General features: G+C 36.1%; 1 protein-coding gene across 1 annotated transcript in view; it reads right to left on the reverse strand.

The window, feature by feature from the left end:
• Positions 1–18,276, reverse strand: part of LOC137023966 (thyrotropin-releasing hormone-degrading ectoenzyme-like) — a 161,844-nt gene that overhangs the window by 75,721 nt on the left and 67,847 nt on the right. The window contains exons 5-6 of the mRNA XM_067391097.1: positions 10,554–10,667; positions 2,478–2,615 (exon numbers count right to left, since the gene is read on the reverse strand). Of these exons, the coding sequence (XP_067247198.1) occupies positions 2,478–2,615; positions 10,554–10,667 (252 nt within the window). The remainder of the gene's footprint in view (positions 1–2,477; positions 2,616–10,553; positions 10,668–18,276) is intronic.

Genomic DNA, 18,276 nt, shown 5'->3' on the forward strand with positions numbered 1-18,276 from the left:
GACACACAATAAACTCACGTTCAATAAAGAACACACGGCTTCTGTTCACATACATACAAAACCCAACAAAATATACATAGTAAATGTAAATATACATATATAAATATACATTCTGTAGGGTTTAAAACGCAGAAATGTGAAGCTTGTATTTTTATCAAAGCACTTATATGAATTCTGTACATAAATGTGTGTTATATTTTGAACAGGAAAATTGTCAAAATCATAATTCTAGTGGTGCGACTGTTCAAAGCGGATGATCTTCTGAACTTATGGTTATGAGCTACTGAAGTTTTTTTTCCCCTATTTACTTGCTGGAATTTTTTGTAAATTAAATTAAATTAAATTAAATTAAATTTAATTTAATTTAATTTAATTTAATTTAATTTAATTAAATTAAATTTAAATTACATGACATTAACATTCCTGTACACCACCGAAAATGTTTAACATTCTGTAATAACAGTTCAGTTATTAATTATAGCATGGTTCATTTTCTAGCAGGTCTGCTTGTTCATCTAAACAAGGACTCCATGACACTTTTTTTCTGCTGTTTTATGAGTCTGTATCTTTTTTGATTTTGAGTGACTTTGACATGCTCATTTGAGAGCATCTAATTCCCATCCCTCCCTCCACTATCTGCGTGATGAGTGTCACTTCATGTTAGCGCTGGGATGTTGTGGGATATCAGAGTCCTTAGAGTGTGAGGAGGAAGTGACGAGGGACGGCCGGGTGTCAGGGTCACTGCAGTGTGACTGACAGAGTTCATAACATCACAGAACCTGTGGGGAAACGGGGGAGGGGCTTAAGGAAGAGCAAGAGCCAATCACAAACCAGCTTTGAGCTGACTGACAGCTCAAGGGAGAGTTGAAGCAGAACTGAAATCTTCATGATTTTATCTGCAATTGAACTCTGATAGAGGACAAAGATTTTTTCTTCACTGCTTTTTGTGATTTAATGGCTTTCAGATGTTCAGGATGAGAGGATATATTTGGGTGCTGTAAAGTGTGTTCCAGTGAGAAAGAGGTAATTAAATAGATGTTGTATGGTCTAAGATGAAATGTTTATTGTGCCACATAAGTCTCCAGAGGACACAAAACCTCACAATCTCTCTGTGTAACAGTTTCCGTCCTCGACTTACTACAAAACAAGCTTTTAATTAAACTGTTTTTCTTGTGTATGTGAAGAGGCTTATAACAGCACGACTCAATTTACAATTCACAAAGATAAACTGAGAATTCTTTACTTGGGAGAAAAATAAAAAGCAAACTGAGGTGTTTACTGGACTTAATAAAAGATAAAGTTAACAGTGAAGTCTGCACATAATTAATTGACTGATTAGACCGACGAAACTGTTGTTTTACAAAGTCATTGTTTCTCTTCTACTGTCTTGCTGTATAAAAGAGAAGTGCAATTTGTTTATTCATGTTTACTTTTGAGTACACTCAAAAAAATGATTCTAGCTGCTTGTTCAGTTTATTTAAATAAAATAAGCTGAACCAACACAAATCTTTAGTTTTTTACTTAATTGGCATTTGCACTCAATTGTATTATGTTAAATGAAATTAAATTTGCAAAATGTTAGGTCAACCTAAACCATTTGTGTTGGGACTACATGAATCATTTATGTTGCATTGATTGAACCTGGGCAGTGGATTTCTAGTTCCCAGCATGCTTTGCGTAGGGAAAGATTGGAACAGTAAATGTTGAACTTAAGTGCTGTTTAATGTGTTTTTTAGTAAAGGGAAATACCTTTTAAAGTTTGATGTTCAGTTATATTTGACATTTAAAAGAGTTTGTTATGTCGATTTTTTTTGAGGTTACCATTATGCTGAAGTGTAGACCTTGTGGTTAGGCTCTAGGTGGCTACGTAAAATAAATTTATATTGTTCTCAACGAGCATTAACTGTGCTCAAGGCAGTGATGAGAAGTTCTTTACCTGATCATCACTTGCATGCTATAAATGTTATGCATATGAAAAAGTGTTATTGTAGTTTTTATAGAAATATAAATAAATTAGTTTGAGGGTCAGCACAAAATTTACACAGTCTACATATGGTCATCAGCTTTTCCCCTCTCAATGGTCATGAAACATGTATGTCTGTGTACAACAGCTACTCAAAACCTAAGCACAAGCGCACATCTTCACCATGATGGTAACAAAAAAAAAAAAAAAAAAGCACTGGTTGGATCAACAAGAATGAATTATGTTCAGGAAACATACACAGAATATGTCAAATGAAACTGGTGTGATCTCATTCAATTAGGATGAATTTCACTCATTAGTACAATTAACCTAGCTTAAGTTCAAATAAATCAGTTCAACTGTGTGGAAATAGGTGTCATAATTGAATTAAGTTAGACCAACAAGTTATTTTTTTGAGTGTATAAACTAGTTCATTTAGTTCAGCTCAACATTACAGGTTTATAATCTTTTCCATCATGCAGATAAAGCCTGTAGGAGTTTGTGATTTTCTTGCCTTCTTATATGCGATCCAGTCAAACACTCTATCGATGTCTGTGGCTTCAAACACTTCCTGAGAGATCGGATGAGAACTGGCCAAACCGTCCAATAACATCACCTCATGAAGAACATCAGTCAGAAACCTCTGCTTCTCCTATGGATGAGAAAGAGAGACTTTATTCGTTTTTTACATTATCAAACATAAACCTGTCTCATAAAAGCTTTTGTTTTATTTTCAAAAGTAAAAATAACTTTGAGCTGCTCTATAAATGAAATCAGAAAGTGGTTTCTAGCTCATATCTCTTATGACCGAAGCCTTTATACCTGCAGAAGCTTCCGTAATTCATTGATCTGATGAATATTCACTGCCGCCACACGCACACCAACACGACTCACTGCTGCTACTTGAGCTAAAATACACTCAGTGTGTGTGTGTGTGTGTGTGTGTGTGTGTGTGTGTTTGAGTCTCTCTGTCTCTCTGTAGGATTCACTATAAAGACAGGTAGATGTTTTGGGTCAGTTGAAGAAGACCCTCATCATTCCCTGTGTCTGCGGATCAGCAGAGAGTCTCAGTCTCAAATACAGTCAGTTGTTCAGGGCCACATGAGGAAGTTACTCTGATATCAGGTTATTTCCTATTTATAAGGAAGTCTCAACTAATTTTTTAACTGTTTAAAAAGTAACATAATAAGAAAATACATCACAATGAATACATAACTTTGAATTGTCTTGACACACCATGTAAATACACAAACACAACATTTTATAACAGAATAAGCACAGAAACTTAATGTTCATATTAAATGTTTGAATATCACTTGCTCCAGTTTTGTACCTCAAACTCTGATATATTAAATTTCACACTGTCTGAAAATGTGAAAAGTGGCGGTTTGCCAGTTACTGTATATGAAAATGTTTTAAATATGAATCCTATGAATTATATATGAAAGCATTACACTGCATGCTCATATTCTGAACATCTTCATAATGGGCCCTTTGGCAAAATCTCTGGGCTAACTGACCAAATTCAAAACCATGCTAAATTAACATTTTATTATCTTCTCATCTATGTATTTATAAAATGTGCATGACTAAGAGAAATCAGCTGTTTTAAACAGCTGTCTGGTTTTGATACTCTGAATGCTTTATTACACCTTCATTCTCCATCATTATGAATAATTCTTACCCATTAAAGCTTCTGGCAGCTTGATTAAAAATCCCGTTGAAGACATTAATAAAGCAGGATATTTTAATCAAAGGATTTGAGCTCAAACAAACAACATATGGAAATAAGTCCAGAAACAAACGTTTATCAAAACCATGGTTTTGTCAATATCTCATATTCAGATGTTCTGCTAAAAGCAGATTAATGAAATGACATAAAACCGACTCAGATAAAAGTGAGAAGTCATACAAATCAATACAGAGAATATTTATCTGAGTGCCAAACTAAGATTGATGTGGGATTGTTGGGCGGCTTTTTATCATATTTTAAAGTGTCTGTTGAATGGAATTGAAATAAATTATTTCTTTCTTGACAACTGTATTACTAAAGGCAGTAGCTAATGAAGGGTGAAATTTCCTACAATACAATTACATCTAACGTATAATTATCTTTAGATATTTGTGTCATATAAAAAAACTGAAACATGCTTCACTTAATGGACTGTTGCAATAATTTAGCCCTCATATTGAACTTCAGAAAGAAGATCTTAGAGGAAGTAGCTACTTTTTGAAATTAGTATCCTAATTTCTCAGGCTATTTATATCATCACTTAAGAGGTCTTGTAGAAGAGAATAGAGTATGGCATTTGTCTTATGGCATTTGCGCTTTAAAGTCCAAACTAATATGAGCTTCACAGGCTAATGTAAATACTATGTTTATAGAGAGTGACATATTTGTTGATCCTGCAACAACATTCCAAGCAACCATCAGATATGTGGGATAAGTTTACAGTTTATGTCAAGTTTGGGCTTACAACCAGGGTGAGGTGCTTCTACATCAGTGTTATTCACCTATCATTTCCCTCTGATTTTAGGAATAAGTTATGGGTAGGGTTAGGTTTAGCGGTAGGGATATGATTAGGCCTAAAATTTTGGACAGAAATGATGTTCCAGGATCAACAAAATATGTTGAGGAACATGTTTTACATGGCAAAATCATTTGACTGTATATATATAGATGGAATCAATATATGCGAATGAGCCCTCGTGTTAATTCACAACATAGTGAATGTGAATACAGAGAAAGACAGAAAGAGAACAGCTGGTCGATTTTATGCAAGTCACGTAAGTGGGCACTATAAAATGAGTGCCATGAGAAGAGCTTCCATCTGGCCCATATGTCCTCTCAACAAGGTGTTTACATCCAATGATACTTCATTTAGATCCTGCTTATTAACGTCTCAACATCATCACCTGAAGTTTCTTACTGATTAAGCCCAGAGATCACAGCGGTGTTCAAATCAGCAGCTTTGGAGCAATGCATGATGGGTAACCAAACCTCGCTAAGAGCTTCTGAAGCATGACGGATGTGAGAAAGAGGAGGAAAGCCAACAGTATATGAGCAGGTGAGGATCTATAGGCTGTTTTAATGACCTATTAAGGACTCCTGTCAAATCCATTCCCACATTTCTCTGTGCATTTGTGAGTTTTCAGTCCTGGTTTAGACTCCTTTTCCTTGAAATGTGCAATATTATCCAAATTGTTGTAGGGGAATGCTTAGAGACCAAGCTTATCGGATGAGAAAGACCCAATTGCTCCCTGAAATGATGTTCCCTAAATGGTCTCTCTGCTTGGCTGATGCCCCATAACAAGGTGGCTTGGGGCAGAGAGGTATGAAATACTGGGACAGACGAGACGGGAAGGTCATTATGTGAATGAGAATGTGAGTGCGTGAGCAGAAAGCACACAAAGGTTCTGTATTGACATTTATCTAGACAAATAAATAAAAATGTGCTTTAGCCGTCAACACTTACACTTAGCATATACCGCCCTTAGTGAACACTATGTTCAGACTAATACACATCAGGTCTGAGTGATGAACACACAATAATCTTCACACTAGCTCATGATAAAACTAAGGGAATCATAATGAGCAGAAGATCCAAACAGATTCAGAACTGCTCATTCATAACAAAGACTGAGCTAACAGGGAACATTCTCATCACTGTAAACAGTAAATCTCAAAAACATTAATTTAAATTAAATTAAACAAATTAGTTCAGTCAAATGAACTTTTATAGCACTTTTTCTTTCAAGTTCACAGAAGTGATATATTTTAAGTAAACTGAACTGTTTCATTGTTTTGAGTTTTGTGAACTTATTTTTTTAATTTAGATGAACTTAAGTTTAACTGGAACTGGCCTGGGATTTGTATTTCCCATTATGCTTAGCCTATGGCATTTGAAATGGAGAATGTTATATGTTTTTTTGTACAATATTAATGTTAAGTGGGAGATTTAGTAGTGATTAATGTTTTGTTATGTTAATTTAGAAGAGTTTCTGTTAATGTGGGTTTTTGGGAGCCCGATCACACGAAAATGTGTATCAATAGTACGAGTTTGTAATCTCGTAGAATATGGCAAAATGAGTTTTGGTGTGCTTATGGTACACAGTTTTTCGCGTGCATATGATACGCACTTTATGGCGTATTATACGTACAAAACTCATTTTGGTGTATATTTTCTACGAGATTACAAACTCGTACTATTGATACGCATTCTCATGTGATCGTGTTGGTTTTTGGAGAGGTACCATCATGGTGATGAGTGGTGCATTAGGCTTGGTTTAAGAGAAAAGTACATAAAATGCTTTATATTGCTGCACTCATTCAGCAAGCGCTCTACTATGATATTGTTAACATGTTAGCAAATTAGCATTTTCTGAATTAGCTTGTTATAACTAGCTAAGTTTACACTAAAAAAATGTTCACATTGAGATTACATGATCATTTTAAGTTACATGTAGAAATAGTGTACTCAAACATTTCAAGTAAAGAATAATTAAATAAAAATCTGCCAGTTCTGCTTACTTAAACTTTGAATTTCTTAACTTAAACAATTTTGAGGAAACTGATTTTCCTCAGTTTTTTTAGTTTTGCCAACTTATTTGGGTTTATAGTGCAGAAATTTACTAACGTTTTGGCAACTTTCTTTTAAGTTATGAACATTCTTCTAGTAACGTTCATAGAAACTTTGTTCAAAGTTATCTGGTCTTCTCAAAACGTTATCATAAAATGTTATCTATGCATTGTTCATGGAACATTTTTTTCTGAAACATTTTAGTTGGACGTTTGTATATTCAGAGAACATTCAAAAGTAATGTTACCATAATGTTTGCAAAATGATCAAAAAAAAAAAAAAAATGGACATTTTGAACATTCAGAGAGCATGCTGGCAAAACGATTTTAGAACATGTTTTTGTTAGCTGGGGAACATCAGTATCACCAACATTGGAAAACTTTTACATTTTTGTTGTGCAGATGACATACTTATTTCATTTTATGAGTGAAGCTTCAAGTGCATCACAATGGCAGCATTACAGATGACTATAACTGGACTAGAATAGCATAATACTAACACCATTATACTCAAACAAACCTTGTCCTTGTATCATTTTATCAGGTTGCTTTTTCAGTAACACCTAAAAATGGATTTTACTATGAAATGTAAGTGATACACATTAACAAACAAATAAATTAGTTATCATAATGTATGCTACTTATGCTACATGAATTAAACTGATGGTCTAATATACTGATTTCCAGATCCTCATGAAGAGAATGGCCTTCAGAAGAACTGTACTGTAGGATTGCATAATTCTTCAAAAAGAAGTTTTAAAGGTGGAAGTCCTGTTCTCGTCGTGACTAGAAATTCCCATAAAATATTAATAATGTTCAGATATAGTGACTCGAGAAGTCTTTGAAGGTGTTTGACTTCCTCCTGGTGTTCACAAACACTCCTGGATCTATTTATCATCCTATAATACAGGAATATCATGAGATGATATTGTGTTTGGCGCACCTGGTCTGGTCAGATAGCCTCATAATTCTTGGCTGTTACTAAACCATTCAGAGCATCACTGAACCTATTGACTGTCTTTCTCCAAACGTGAACCCATCTGGATGGAGGAAATGGATGTGGATGAATCATTAGACCATGAATCTTTTTTTACATTGCACTTTGTTTATGGGAGTTTCGAATTTGTGCTCTAGATTAAATGCGGCAGCCTTGAATTCAAGTGTTTTGTCAATGGCAGCTTTGGCACAGATTCCAGCTCTGTGAAGCTCTGCAGTAAATTAGCAGATTTTGATCAGACTGACACAGAGGTGTGTAACTCAAAAAAACTACACTCAAAAAAAAAAAAAAAAAAAATTTTTTTTGATGCTGTTCACTTTATTTAAACAATTTATTTTGATTCAACACCATTGTATTAGGTTTCTGGTTCAAATGTAATTGCTTCATGTTAAATTTTCTTTTTTTTTAACAATTACTTTTTGACTTAACTTGATGTTTTTCATTGTTTGACTTTCACTTCCCATCATGCTCTGCAAAGGGGCAGAATTGGGAGAGTAAATGTTGAAATAAAGTGTTATATTAAGCAGTTTTTAGCAAGATGAGAAAATTTAGATATTTTTTACTGTTCTGTTATGTTGGTATTTAAAAGTTAGTTATGTTAATAGTTTTGGTGTGCTTGGGTTGTGCTTGGGTTGAGGACCTGCTAACAAAATTTCAATACTTACTTTAATAATAAAGTATTCACTATGGTAGTGCTCTGGATGAAATCAGTATCACTTCTGGGCTACCAACACAGAACATTACATCACAAAAGTTACACTGCCCTTCAAAAGTTTGGAAATGCCCTAGAAAAGTGGGGTTTTGGACAATATTGGCATGAATCCTTTTTAAATTGTGATAATTTTGCACTGATAAGGGACAACGCAAACTACGAAAACATATTTTATTATATAAACAGTTTATACATAGAAAAAAACGTAAATTATCGATTCATCAAAATATCCACCATTAGCATCTGACCTAAACTGAGTTCTAATTGGTTCATTGTATTCTAAACTTAATTGTTGAATCTATTAAGGTGTGCTGACCCAAAAATCTTTTTAAGTGACCAGTTTAAATCAGTGACCAGGCATCACAGCTGGCAAAGGGGCATGTCTGACTTTGACATGTATATATTGCCGTTATTATGTAATCAAAATGAAAATTATTATTGCTGGTCTTCAATGATAATGTCAAGTTACTGTAATGTATTTGCACCAAAAAATGATAAGGATTTATGCTGATATCGTCCAAAACCACACTTTGCCAGGGGTGTTTCCAAACTTTTGGAGGGCAGTGTATGTAAATCATAAGACAAGAAGCATTAATTGTAGGATTATTTGTAAAAATAATTTTATATGAAAACTATTATTTTTATTTAAACTAAAATCATTCATTCAACTTAAATGAACACAATTGATTCTAGTTAGTTTAACATGGTTGATTCTATTGCGTTTTACTTGTTTCAATCATGTGGAACCACTGTCCATGATTGAATTGAGTTGGTTGGACATAACTATTTTACATAGATTCTTCCTTAGTCAGTTGTGTTGTCAAAACTCAATGATTTTGCATAGATTTAAAATAAATAATTTAATGTTAATAAAAACTAAGTTAGTTGTGTGGAACCACTGTCCATAATTGACTTGAGTTAGTTTAAAGTATCATTTTTTTGAGTGTAATAATGTAGCTTGTCTTTTCCCACTGAATAATATTTGCAAATTGTATAGTAATTTTGCAGACTAAGAATAAATGTTGTTCAGAACACATTATAAGCGAATTAATCATTCTGTGGTGCTGTAATATTATTTCACAGCTCTGATAATTGATTGAACATCTGGAGAAGACTACATATAGACTGAAGTTTCATTAAAACAGCAAAATATGATGGCATAAGCACCGGTTGCTGTGGCAATGCATCAGGACTGAAAAATAGAGGCGTGTGATAACAGAGCTCAACACTATTAGATATGACTCTTTCTGCACATGAACTCAAACTGTGCTCATAATAACCATTAAAACAATTTGTTTTTACAAGCTCATAATGAACCAGTCTCTGCATGCCTCCATTTAGCCCACTGACAGCTAGTAAGATCAAATGCATACTTTGTCATTGTAAATCATTGTCATTTGAGCTACCCAGAGAGAAACTTTGAGTCTAAAATACAAATTGAAATAGTATTATGTGTTTGTTTGTGTTTCAATTTGAGTAAATCCTAATTTACCATATTTTATTTTTACTTTTTAAAAGATTCTATTTTTGTTTTTTTTGCCACTTCTAGTCAGAAATGTTAAAGAGAGCACAAGAAATGATAGAAGAAGACCAGATACACATCGACCATGGTTCAACAATTTCAACAACTACAAAAGCATTGAACTAAATACCTGTTAAGGAAAGTGACTATAAACTTTAACATCTCTCTTGGACGACTTGCAGCGAGAGCAAACAATACTTTTTTAGAGTGATGTTACTGGTCATGCTGAGTGACACTGACCAGGTAGCAGTGACTGGCATACAGTGATACAATTACATTCTGACAGTTGACTGACCCAATACTGAGAAATCACTGGACAGAGCAACTCAACCCACAGAGAGACACACACATACAAAATCTGAACCTGGCAAGAAATAGCCAAACAACTGAAAATTGCCTTCTGTTGTTTTATTTGATATGAAACAGATTAGATAAGACATAAATGTCCATAACATTTGGTCTTGAGAGGCTGTTTTCAACATTTAACAGGCAAAATTGAGCAATCAAAGTATAGCACTCAAATGCACTGCAAGAGAATTGTTGTTTTCTGCTTAACTGAAATGCTCAAGCTCGTGTTAGTGTAAAAAGCATTACCGATTTGCTCTTATTTGAAGAGATTCAGATATCTGAATAGCATAAAAACTATCAAAATTATCTCTGTATATAGTGTATGTATGCACATTATAAGACAAATGTATTGTTTCACATCACTTTTTTTCCCATTCAAAGTTATGTATGATTCATTGAATGAAATGAACTCACTACTGAGCAACAACTCACCATGTTCCACTTTGGAAAGAGGAAATCAGTTCCGATGTACTCGAAGTAATGAGCAAATCCTTCCTTCAGCCAAACATCCTCCCACCAAACTGGTGTGACTAGATCCCCAAACCACTAGAAGAGAAGAAATGAACCATCAATCATCAACCGAGAAACAGAGTGACCTTTACAAAGATCGATTTCATGTTCACCGGTGAAGAATTATAACAAACTTTTGAACAAGAAAAGTGCTTGTGAGTAAACTGAAACCAAACGTTATTTGGACAAACCATCAGAAAAAAAATATACACTCTCCTATTCATCCAATATCTGCAAAAGGATATTACATCTGGTGGCAAACACGGTTTATTAGAAAAGTCCAATACAGAAGAAAAATAACTCTCTTCCTTCAGAAGTAGAAGTTCAAACAAACACTTCTAATAAACAGTTGCACTCTGGCTCAACAGAAAAGTTGTTCACAAATGGCTTCACAGAACATTGAAAACCAGCAGAGCTTTTGAACTATGATTAATAGCAGCCTAAACAATCAATTACCTACAGTTACACAATTAAAAACAAATTTTTCTGTTTCACAGCATTCATATCTGGGCGCTCCGCCAAGGACACCGTAAATGAACAGAAAAGAGAAAAATAAGGATTCGATTATGAAACGTCCCATCTGGAAGGTAGAAAGTATTCAAATGACCCTTGCCATTGTGAGCAGATGACACAGGGCTATTGACTGGAAAAGATGCAACGCTGCAGTTGTGAATGGGCTGGATATTTTCCACAGGCTCAAGCAGGTGTGCTACTGAATGCCGGATCTCATTGTTGCAGCACACAAACCTCTGTGGGAGTCGTGCCTCTTTCATCCGAACATGATGGGACGTTCATCTGTGACTCAGACACACGGACTGATAGAAGAGGCACAGCGTGGAGAGAAACAGCTGTGTTCCTCTCAAAGGAACTCTCGGCTAGTCACACTTCAAGTGGCTTCCCAAAGGTCTAGTGACTTTTTCTGCCCTCTTCTGATTCGTCAGATGTTTTGATGCTAATGACAGTGAACCAGGACGGTGAGTCACATCACGTCATTCATTGTGTGACAGAAGCTGCAGAGCAAATGGATTGGTACAGTCAAACCTTGAAGAACAACACAGATAGCTCAACAACACTAATATGCCAATGAACAGTATGAACCATGAGAAACTCACTCAATTACGCATTCAAAAATGTCTGTGAGATGAAAGCTGAAACTTTTGGCAAAAAAAGAGTTCACTGTGTACCTCTATACTGCAGCATATACATTATATTTGAGGCAGGAGAAAACCTTCAATTGCATCATTAAAAAACAACCTTAAGACATGAAACTTACCAAAGCAGCTGAGAATCGCTCTGAAGAGTCATACTGACGTGAAGCCTTCAACCAAACTGGCAGTCTTGTATATAGTAAATGGCTAGAAAATTGAGTGTATATGTCCTTTGAAATTTAACGAAGAGGTTCAGACAAGGTCTGCCTGCTGGATCAGGTTTGTGACTGAAGGGCAAAGGTCATTGTCTTCTCAACTGGAAAACCACAAGAAAGAAGTCCTGAAGCTGTATTGTTGTAGAAGTTCAAATGTTATACGGCCCATAGGATCAAACCTGCATCTCCTGCACAAGGACCATAGTCTAACGTTCTTCCATACGTATTCAACCTACGTCTAAAAAAAGCAGTAACTTCCACGTTCTACGCTACGCCATGACGTACTATGCTTTGTCCTGTGTTATACCCTTAATTTGACCCCGATGGATGCACTTTTTTGGGCTTCAAAATCTCATCCTCCAATCACTACTATTATAAAGCTTGAAAGAGCCAGGATATTTTTAATATAGGAACTCTGATTGTGTTTGGCTGAAAGACGAAAGTCATATAGACCTACGATGGCTTGAGGGTGAGTAAATTATGGGGTAATTTTCATTTTTGTGTGAACTATCCCTTTAAGCAAAATTCAAGTATATTTTGCAAGTATACTTTCTTAATTACACTAATATGAATGTACTACTAGTAGTTGTAAGTAAACTATTTCAATACTTTCTGTGGATAAATTGGCTTACTTTTTGTTTATAAAAGTTTACTTCTAAGTGTACTATGGATATTTAAATGTTGATTATAAACATATCTCATTCAATACTGCAAAGTATCTACACTGCTCTAAAATATCATGCTGAATATCTATACTGATATGGACTGGGTAATGTGTTAGGAGCGAAATGATGCCACACCGTTTGATGGAAATTAAAATTATCAACCTACAGAGGACTGAATTCAAAGACACCCCAAAAATCAAAAAAATTATGCAGCAGGCTAGTCTATTTTGTTGAAGTTTCATTGCAGCAACTCAAAATGCTACTGAGTATTTTGTATGGCCCCCACATGCTTGTATGTACGTCTCCTAATGAGACGACGGATGGTGTCCTGGGGTATTTCCTCCCAGATCTGGACCAGTGCATCACTGAGCTCCTGGACAGTCTGGAGTGCAACCTGATGGCGTCGGATGGACCGAAACATAATGTCCCAGAGGTGTTCTATTGGATTTAGATCAGATTAGCATTGGGGCCATTCAATGGTATCAATTCCTTCATCCTCCAGGAACTGCCTGCATACTCTTGCCACATGAAGCCAGGCATTGTCGTGCACCAGGAGGAACCCAGGACCCGCTGCACCAGCGTAGGGTCTGACAATGGGTCCAAGGATTTCATCCCGATAATTAATGGCAGTCGGAGTGCAATTATCTAGCCTGTAGAGGTCTGTGCGTCCCTTCATGGAAATGCCTCCCTTGGACCATCACTGACCCACCACCAAACCGGTCATGCTGAACGATGTTACAGGCAGCATAACATTCTTCACGGCTTTTCCAGACACTTTCACGTCTGTCACGTGCTCAGGGTGAACCTGCTCTCATCTGTGAAAAGCACAGGGCGCCAGTGGCAGACCTGCCAATTCTGGTGTTCAAAGGCAAATACCAATCAAGCTCCACGGTGCCGGCTGTGAGCGCAGGGCCCAGTAGAGGATGTCAGGCCCTCAGGCCACCCTCATCAAGTCTGTTTCTGATTGTTTGGTCAGAGACATTCACACCAGTGGCCTGCTGGAGGTCATTTTGTAGGGCTCTGGCAGTGCTCATCCTCTTCCTCCTTGCACAAAGGAGCAGATACCGGTCCTGCTGATGGATTAAGGACCTTCTACGGCCCTGTCCAGCTCTCCTAGAATAACTGCCTGTCTCTTGGAATCTCCTCCATGTTCTTGAGACTGTGCTGGGAGACGCAGCAAACCTTCTGGCAATGGCACGTATTGATGTGCCATCCTGGAGGAGTTGGACTGCCTGTGCAACCTCTATAGGGTCCAGGTATCGCCTCATGCTACCAGTAGTGACACTGACCCTAGCCAAATGCAAAACTAGTGAACAACAGTCAGAAAAGATGAGTAGGGAAAAAATGTCAGTGGCCTCCACCTGTAAAACCATTCCTGTTTTGGGGGTCGTCTTATTGTTGCCCATCTAGTGCACCTGTTGTTAATTTCATTAACACCAAAGCAGCTGAAACTGATTAACAACCCCCTCTGCTACTGAACTGACCAGATCAATATCCCAGGAGTTTAACTTGATGCTATTCTCTGATTAAAAAGTAGATGACTGTGCAAGATAACTTTTTGTTTTCAGCTTAATTTCACCATGTTGAAAATCACACTCTACTGGAATTATCCATGAACATGAACAGTTAATGACTGTACAGCCTTTCAACTCAGTCACTTATGAGGTTCAGTTTCAGTGAGGATGCGTCCTTAAAGCGTGTACACAGTAGACAGCAAGTCAGTTCACTAGGTTTTGGAACAGAGCCGTTATCACACTACAGTACCTGTCTGCACTAATAAAACAAACATGACTGTTTATCCTGTTCAAATTTGAATCTCAGTAAATCTGAACTAGAACTAGCTCTAAATCACAATAAGAGAATTTGAGAATTTTGTTTACATTGACAAAATTCATTAATTTGTCCGAATTCAGAGTGAGAGTGTGAAATCCCCAATTTCACATGTGTTTATGGATGCTGTCTTTTATAAATGAGCAGAGAGTAAAACACCAGCCAACAGACATGAGTAATTTAGACAAGACTCAGTTTCACTGACAGATTTATCCTCATGTGTAACTCATATTTAATGTCTGTATGTTTGAAGCAACTGTGATAAGATGTATGTGACGAATGAGAACCGAAGCCTCACTCTCCAAACAAATTCATATCCAGAGGGCAGTATGTGACCTCTCCAATCTGTGGGAAAATAAGAAACTCAACATCAGCGGCATCGGCTTCTATTAGGTTTATGTTATGACTGAATAACTGCATATGAATGACCGCGGCAGCATCATTTAATTCTGAGAAGCTGAAATGAGATGAGAAATGAACAGTGATTGAGCTTTTGTGACATATAAACCCCATTGCTGGCGGCGGCAAATCTACTAACAATCTGCTGCTACACTATATGACGTTAAAATGAGTCCAGCAGAGTCCACAGGACAAAGCTATACAATTGCAAACAGTGCCTGTCGTCCACTAATCAATTCTCTGCAGGCAGTCAGCATGAGCAACAGATACAAATGTGATTTATAAGATGCCGGCACTTTGCCACGAGCTCGAGTTATTAGTACGCAGACAGACTTTTTAATGTATGACAAAATATGTGCTGGATGAGGACTGATGTAATGCTTTCAAATGAAGGAGCCAATCAATATATCAGATGAGCATAAGCTCCGCCCACTCTTATGATCTGAGGTAATTTACAGTGGAAAATAATTAGCAATGTGCTATTTAACTCTATATGAAATATGATGGGCATGAGACTGAAACAGAAAAATTGTTTGAATAGAAAATGGAAGTCTTAATAAAAAACATAAAGATGAGCAGAAGCTCCAGAGAAATGCGACACAAAAGGGTGAAACAGCCTGCGGTGAATTCAGAAATGTGTGACGCTAATCTCTGTCTTTTACTCTTTCTGTCTATCCTTCTTTCTCTTATTCATAAGTAAGCACACTTACTCACATATGCACACATTTGTGTTTAAAGCTTAATCGACACATGCTTTCAATGTTTAATATGACATCTAACATTATAGCATCAACACACTGCCATGACAATTCATAACTATTATGTTTTGGCACATCTCTTATATATATATATATATATATAGTTCTAGCCTCCACTGCAGCTTCTTTTCATTTATTAATGATTATAAAATTAAATTCCATGAATTTCAGCTGTAAATACGCACAATATTGCTGTTTCTGAGATAATATCATGATTTCATGCTCCCTGTGAGAGTGTTTTACTGTATAAGGTTCAGACTGAGTTCAGACAGAGCTGTATTATGTGTGCAGAAATGAGAGATGAGGGGATTGTTTTCTTCTCCCTAAAAATAAAACAAAAACAATAAAACAAATGAAAAGAAAAGAGGAAAGAACTGCAGACATGCTCTTTCATACCACACATTGAGCTTTGAGCTAGAACATAATGCAAAGCTGTGATTCAGCAGCAAATGAGGAAGACTATGAATCCAGAACAATACTGGAGAGTGCAGAACATCTCCAACACGCTCATCAATAATCCTCCATAACAAAAGGCACTAAAATCCAAGGTTCTCAGCAACATAAGTGCTGCAAACAAAAGCTGGTGAAAAATGAGCATATGCAATGAATAATTCCAACGTTTCCTTTACAAATCAGGCCGATGATGCATTTGTGGGCTTAAAGTCCTTTACTGAACGTTATTTCAATGGCAAAAGAAGAAGAAAAAATCACTTTTTAACCCAGACTGCTTGTTTGATCTGCATCTAATAGTCTGCAATGATGCAAAGACTCAAAAAATAGGTTATTTAACACAAGAAAGACTTGTGTATAAGGGAAACACTCTAGAGAAAATGCAAAACACAGAGAGAAAGAAAGAGGGATTAAGGAAAGAAATCTTTACTTTCACAATCCCAATGGAGGTGATGTGTGAAGCTCTTTTTATATGAGCTGTGCATCAAATTCTCCAGATGTCCAATTACATCTGCTGCTGTTCTGCCCTTTAACTCAACAACTGACCATATTCACGCTCTCTGTTACTCTCTGACTCCTGGAGTTTTTACTCTGTCTGCTTTTCTTTCTCTGTCTTCAAGGTGACAAATTGGATATAGGTTGATGGGTGCTTTTTCAGGAGACACTGGTAAATAGCTGATTCAAGTCTGAATGTGTCAGTCTGCAAATAATTATTTCGGTAATTGATTCGTTTTTTGATTTTTATTTTCTGTGAATTGCTACAGTATGACAACAATATAGCCAATATGCATGTAGACAATGTGCCTGTGTTGTATACATCATCTGCAAAAAAAAAAAAAAGAGAAAAAAAAAGGCCTTACATTATAGCAGCAGATCTTGTCAGCAGTTTTGAGAAATAATAATAATTATAGTTACAATGAAGAACTGAAGCACAAACTAAGTGTTAACTAGTAAAAAGTAGGAACACAAACGCCTTATTTTTTATGTGTAGGGCTAAATGTCAATAAGAGACATAATTTATATTCAATTATGCTAATCTCTTTACAGTAACATGCACTGATAAAAAATAAAATGATTTGCCTTACATGTAGAATTGTAAACCTAAATTTAACGACAAACAAGAAATATTCAGTAGAATTAGTAAATTACTCTCTGACGCGCTCCGTCTGTTTGATGCGCATGCGCGCGCTGACGCTCGTTTAGTCAGTGAAGTTTGGCGGAGATTCGCTTGCTGTCAGGACGTGTCTTAAATGGAAATACTCATGTGAATTTATAACATTTACAAACAAGGATATAAATATTAAATGTAAGTTAAGCGCTAAGTGCGTTTGGGAAAACATGTCTCACGCATTAAACGGGAAACATATCTAACAGAGCACCTGATAGGGCAGGTACGCTAGGCTATACACTTACGAGTTTGTTTATGAGCTTAATATAAAGCATTCTTGTGTTTTGGGCATCTTGGGTCATGAGTTTTTCCCGCAGCAGCTCACTTTGTGAGCTATTTTTAGGTGCTTTTCTTAGAAACGTGTTACCGTTAAATTAACAGAGCTGAGGTTTTCAGTGCATATCGAGCAGACCCGTCCATAATGAAATACGTTTTCGATCATTTCCATTATTGTTGTTTATCTGAATTCCTGCTGGAACAGTTGCTGATGCGATGCCTCAAACTACCTTTTTAAACACAAACACATTAAAGTTCAAGCAGCTTTCATAAAAGAGAAAACAAACACAAATAAAAGAACAAAAAACAAAAACAAAAAAATACTTACAGATAACAAATACAGAATGTATAAACAAAAAATAGGCATAACAATCAAATATATAATTGTAAGTAGTTTAGAGAGTTTTAAGGCATTCCTTCTTGCACCTGATTTAAAGGATTAGTCCACTTTCAAATTAAAATTGCTGGATAATTTACTCACCCCCATGTCATCCAAGATGTTCATGTCTTTCTTTCTTCAGTCGAAAAGAAATTAAAGTTTTTGATGAAAACATTCCAGGATTATTCTCCATATAGTGGACTTAAATGGAGCCCAAACGGTTGAAGGTCAGAATTACAGTTTCAGTGCAGCTACAAAAAGCTCTACACAATCCCAGATGAGAAAAAAAAAAAAAAAAAAAAAAAAAGATAAAATGTTATACATTTTAACCACAAATGCTCATCTTGAACTAGCTCT

The sequence above is a fragment of the Chanodichthys erythropterus genome, chromosome 8 (assembly GCF_024489055.1).
Source record: "Chanodichthys erythropterus isolate Z2021 chromosome 8, ASM2448905v1, whole genome shotgun sequence".
Lineage (NCBI taxonomy): Eukaryota > Metazoa > Chordata > Actinopteri > Cypriniformes > Xenocyprididae > Chanodichthys > Chanodichthys erythropterus.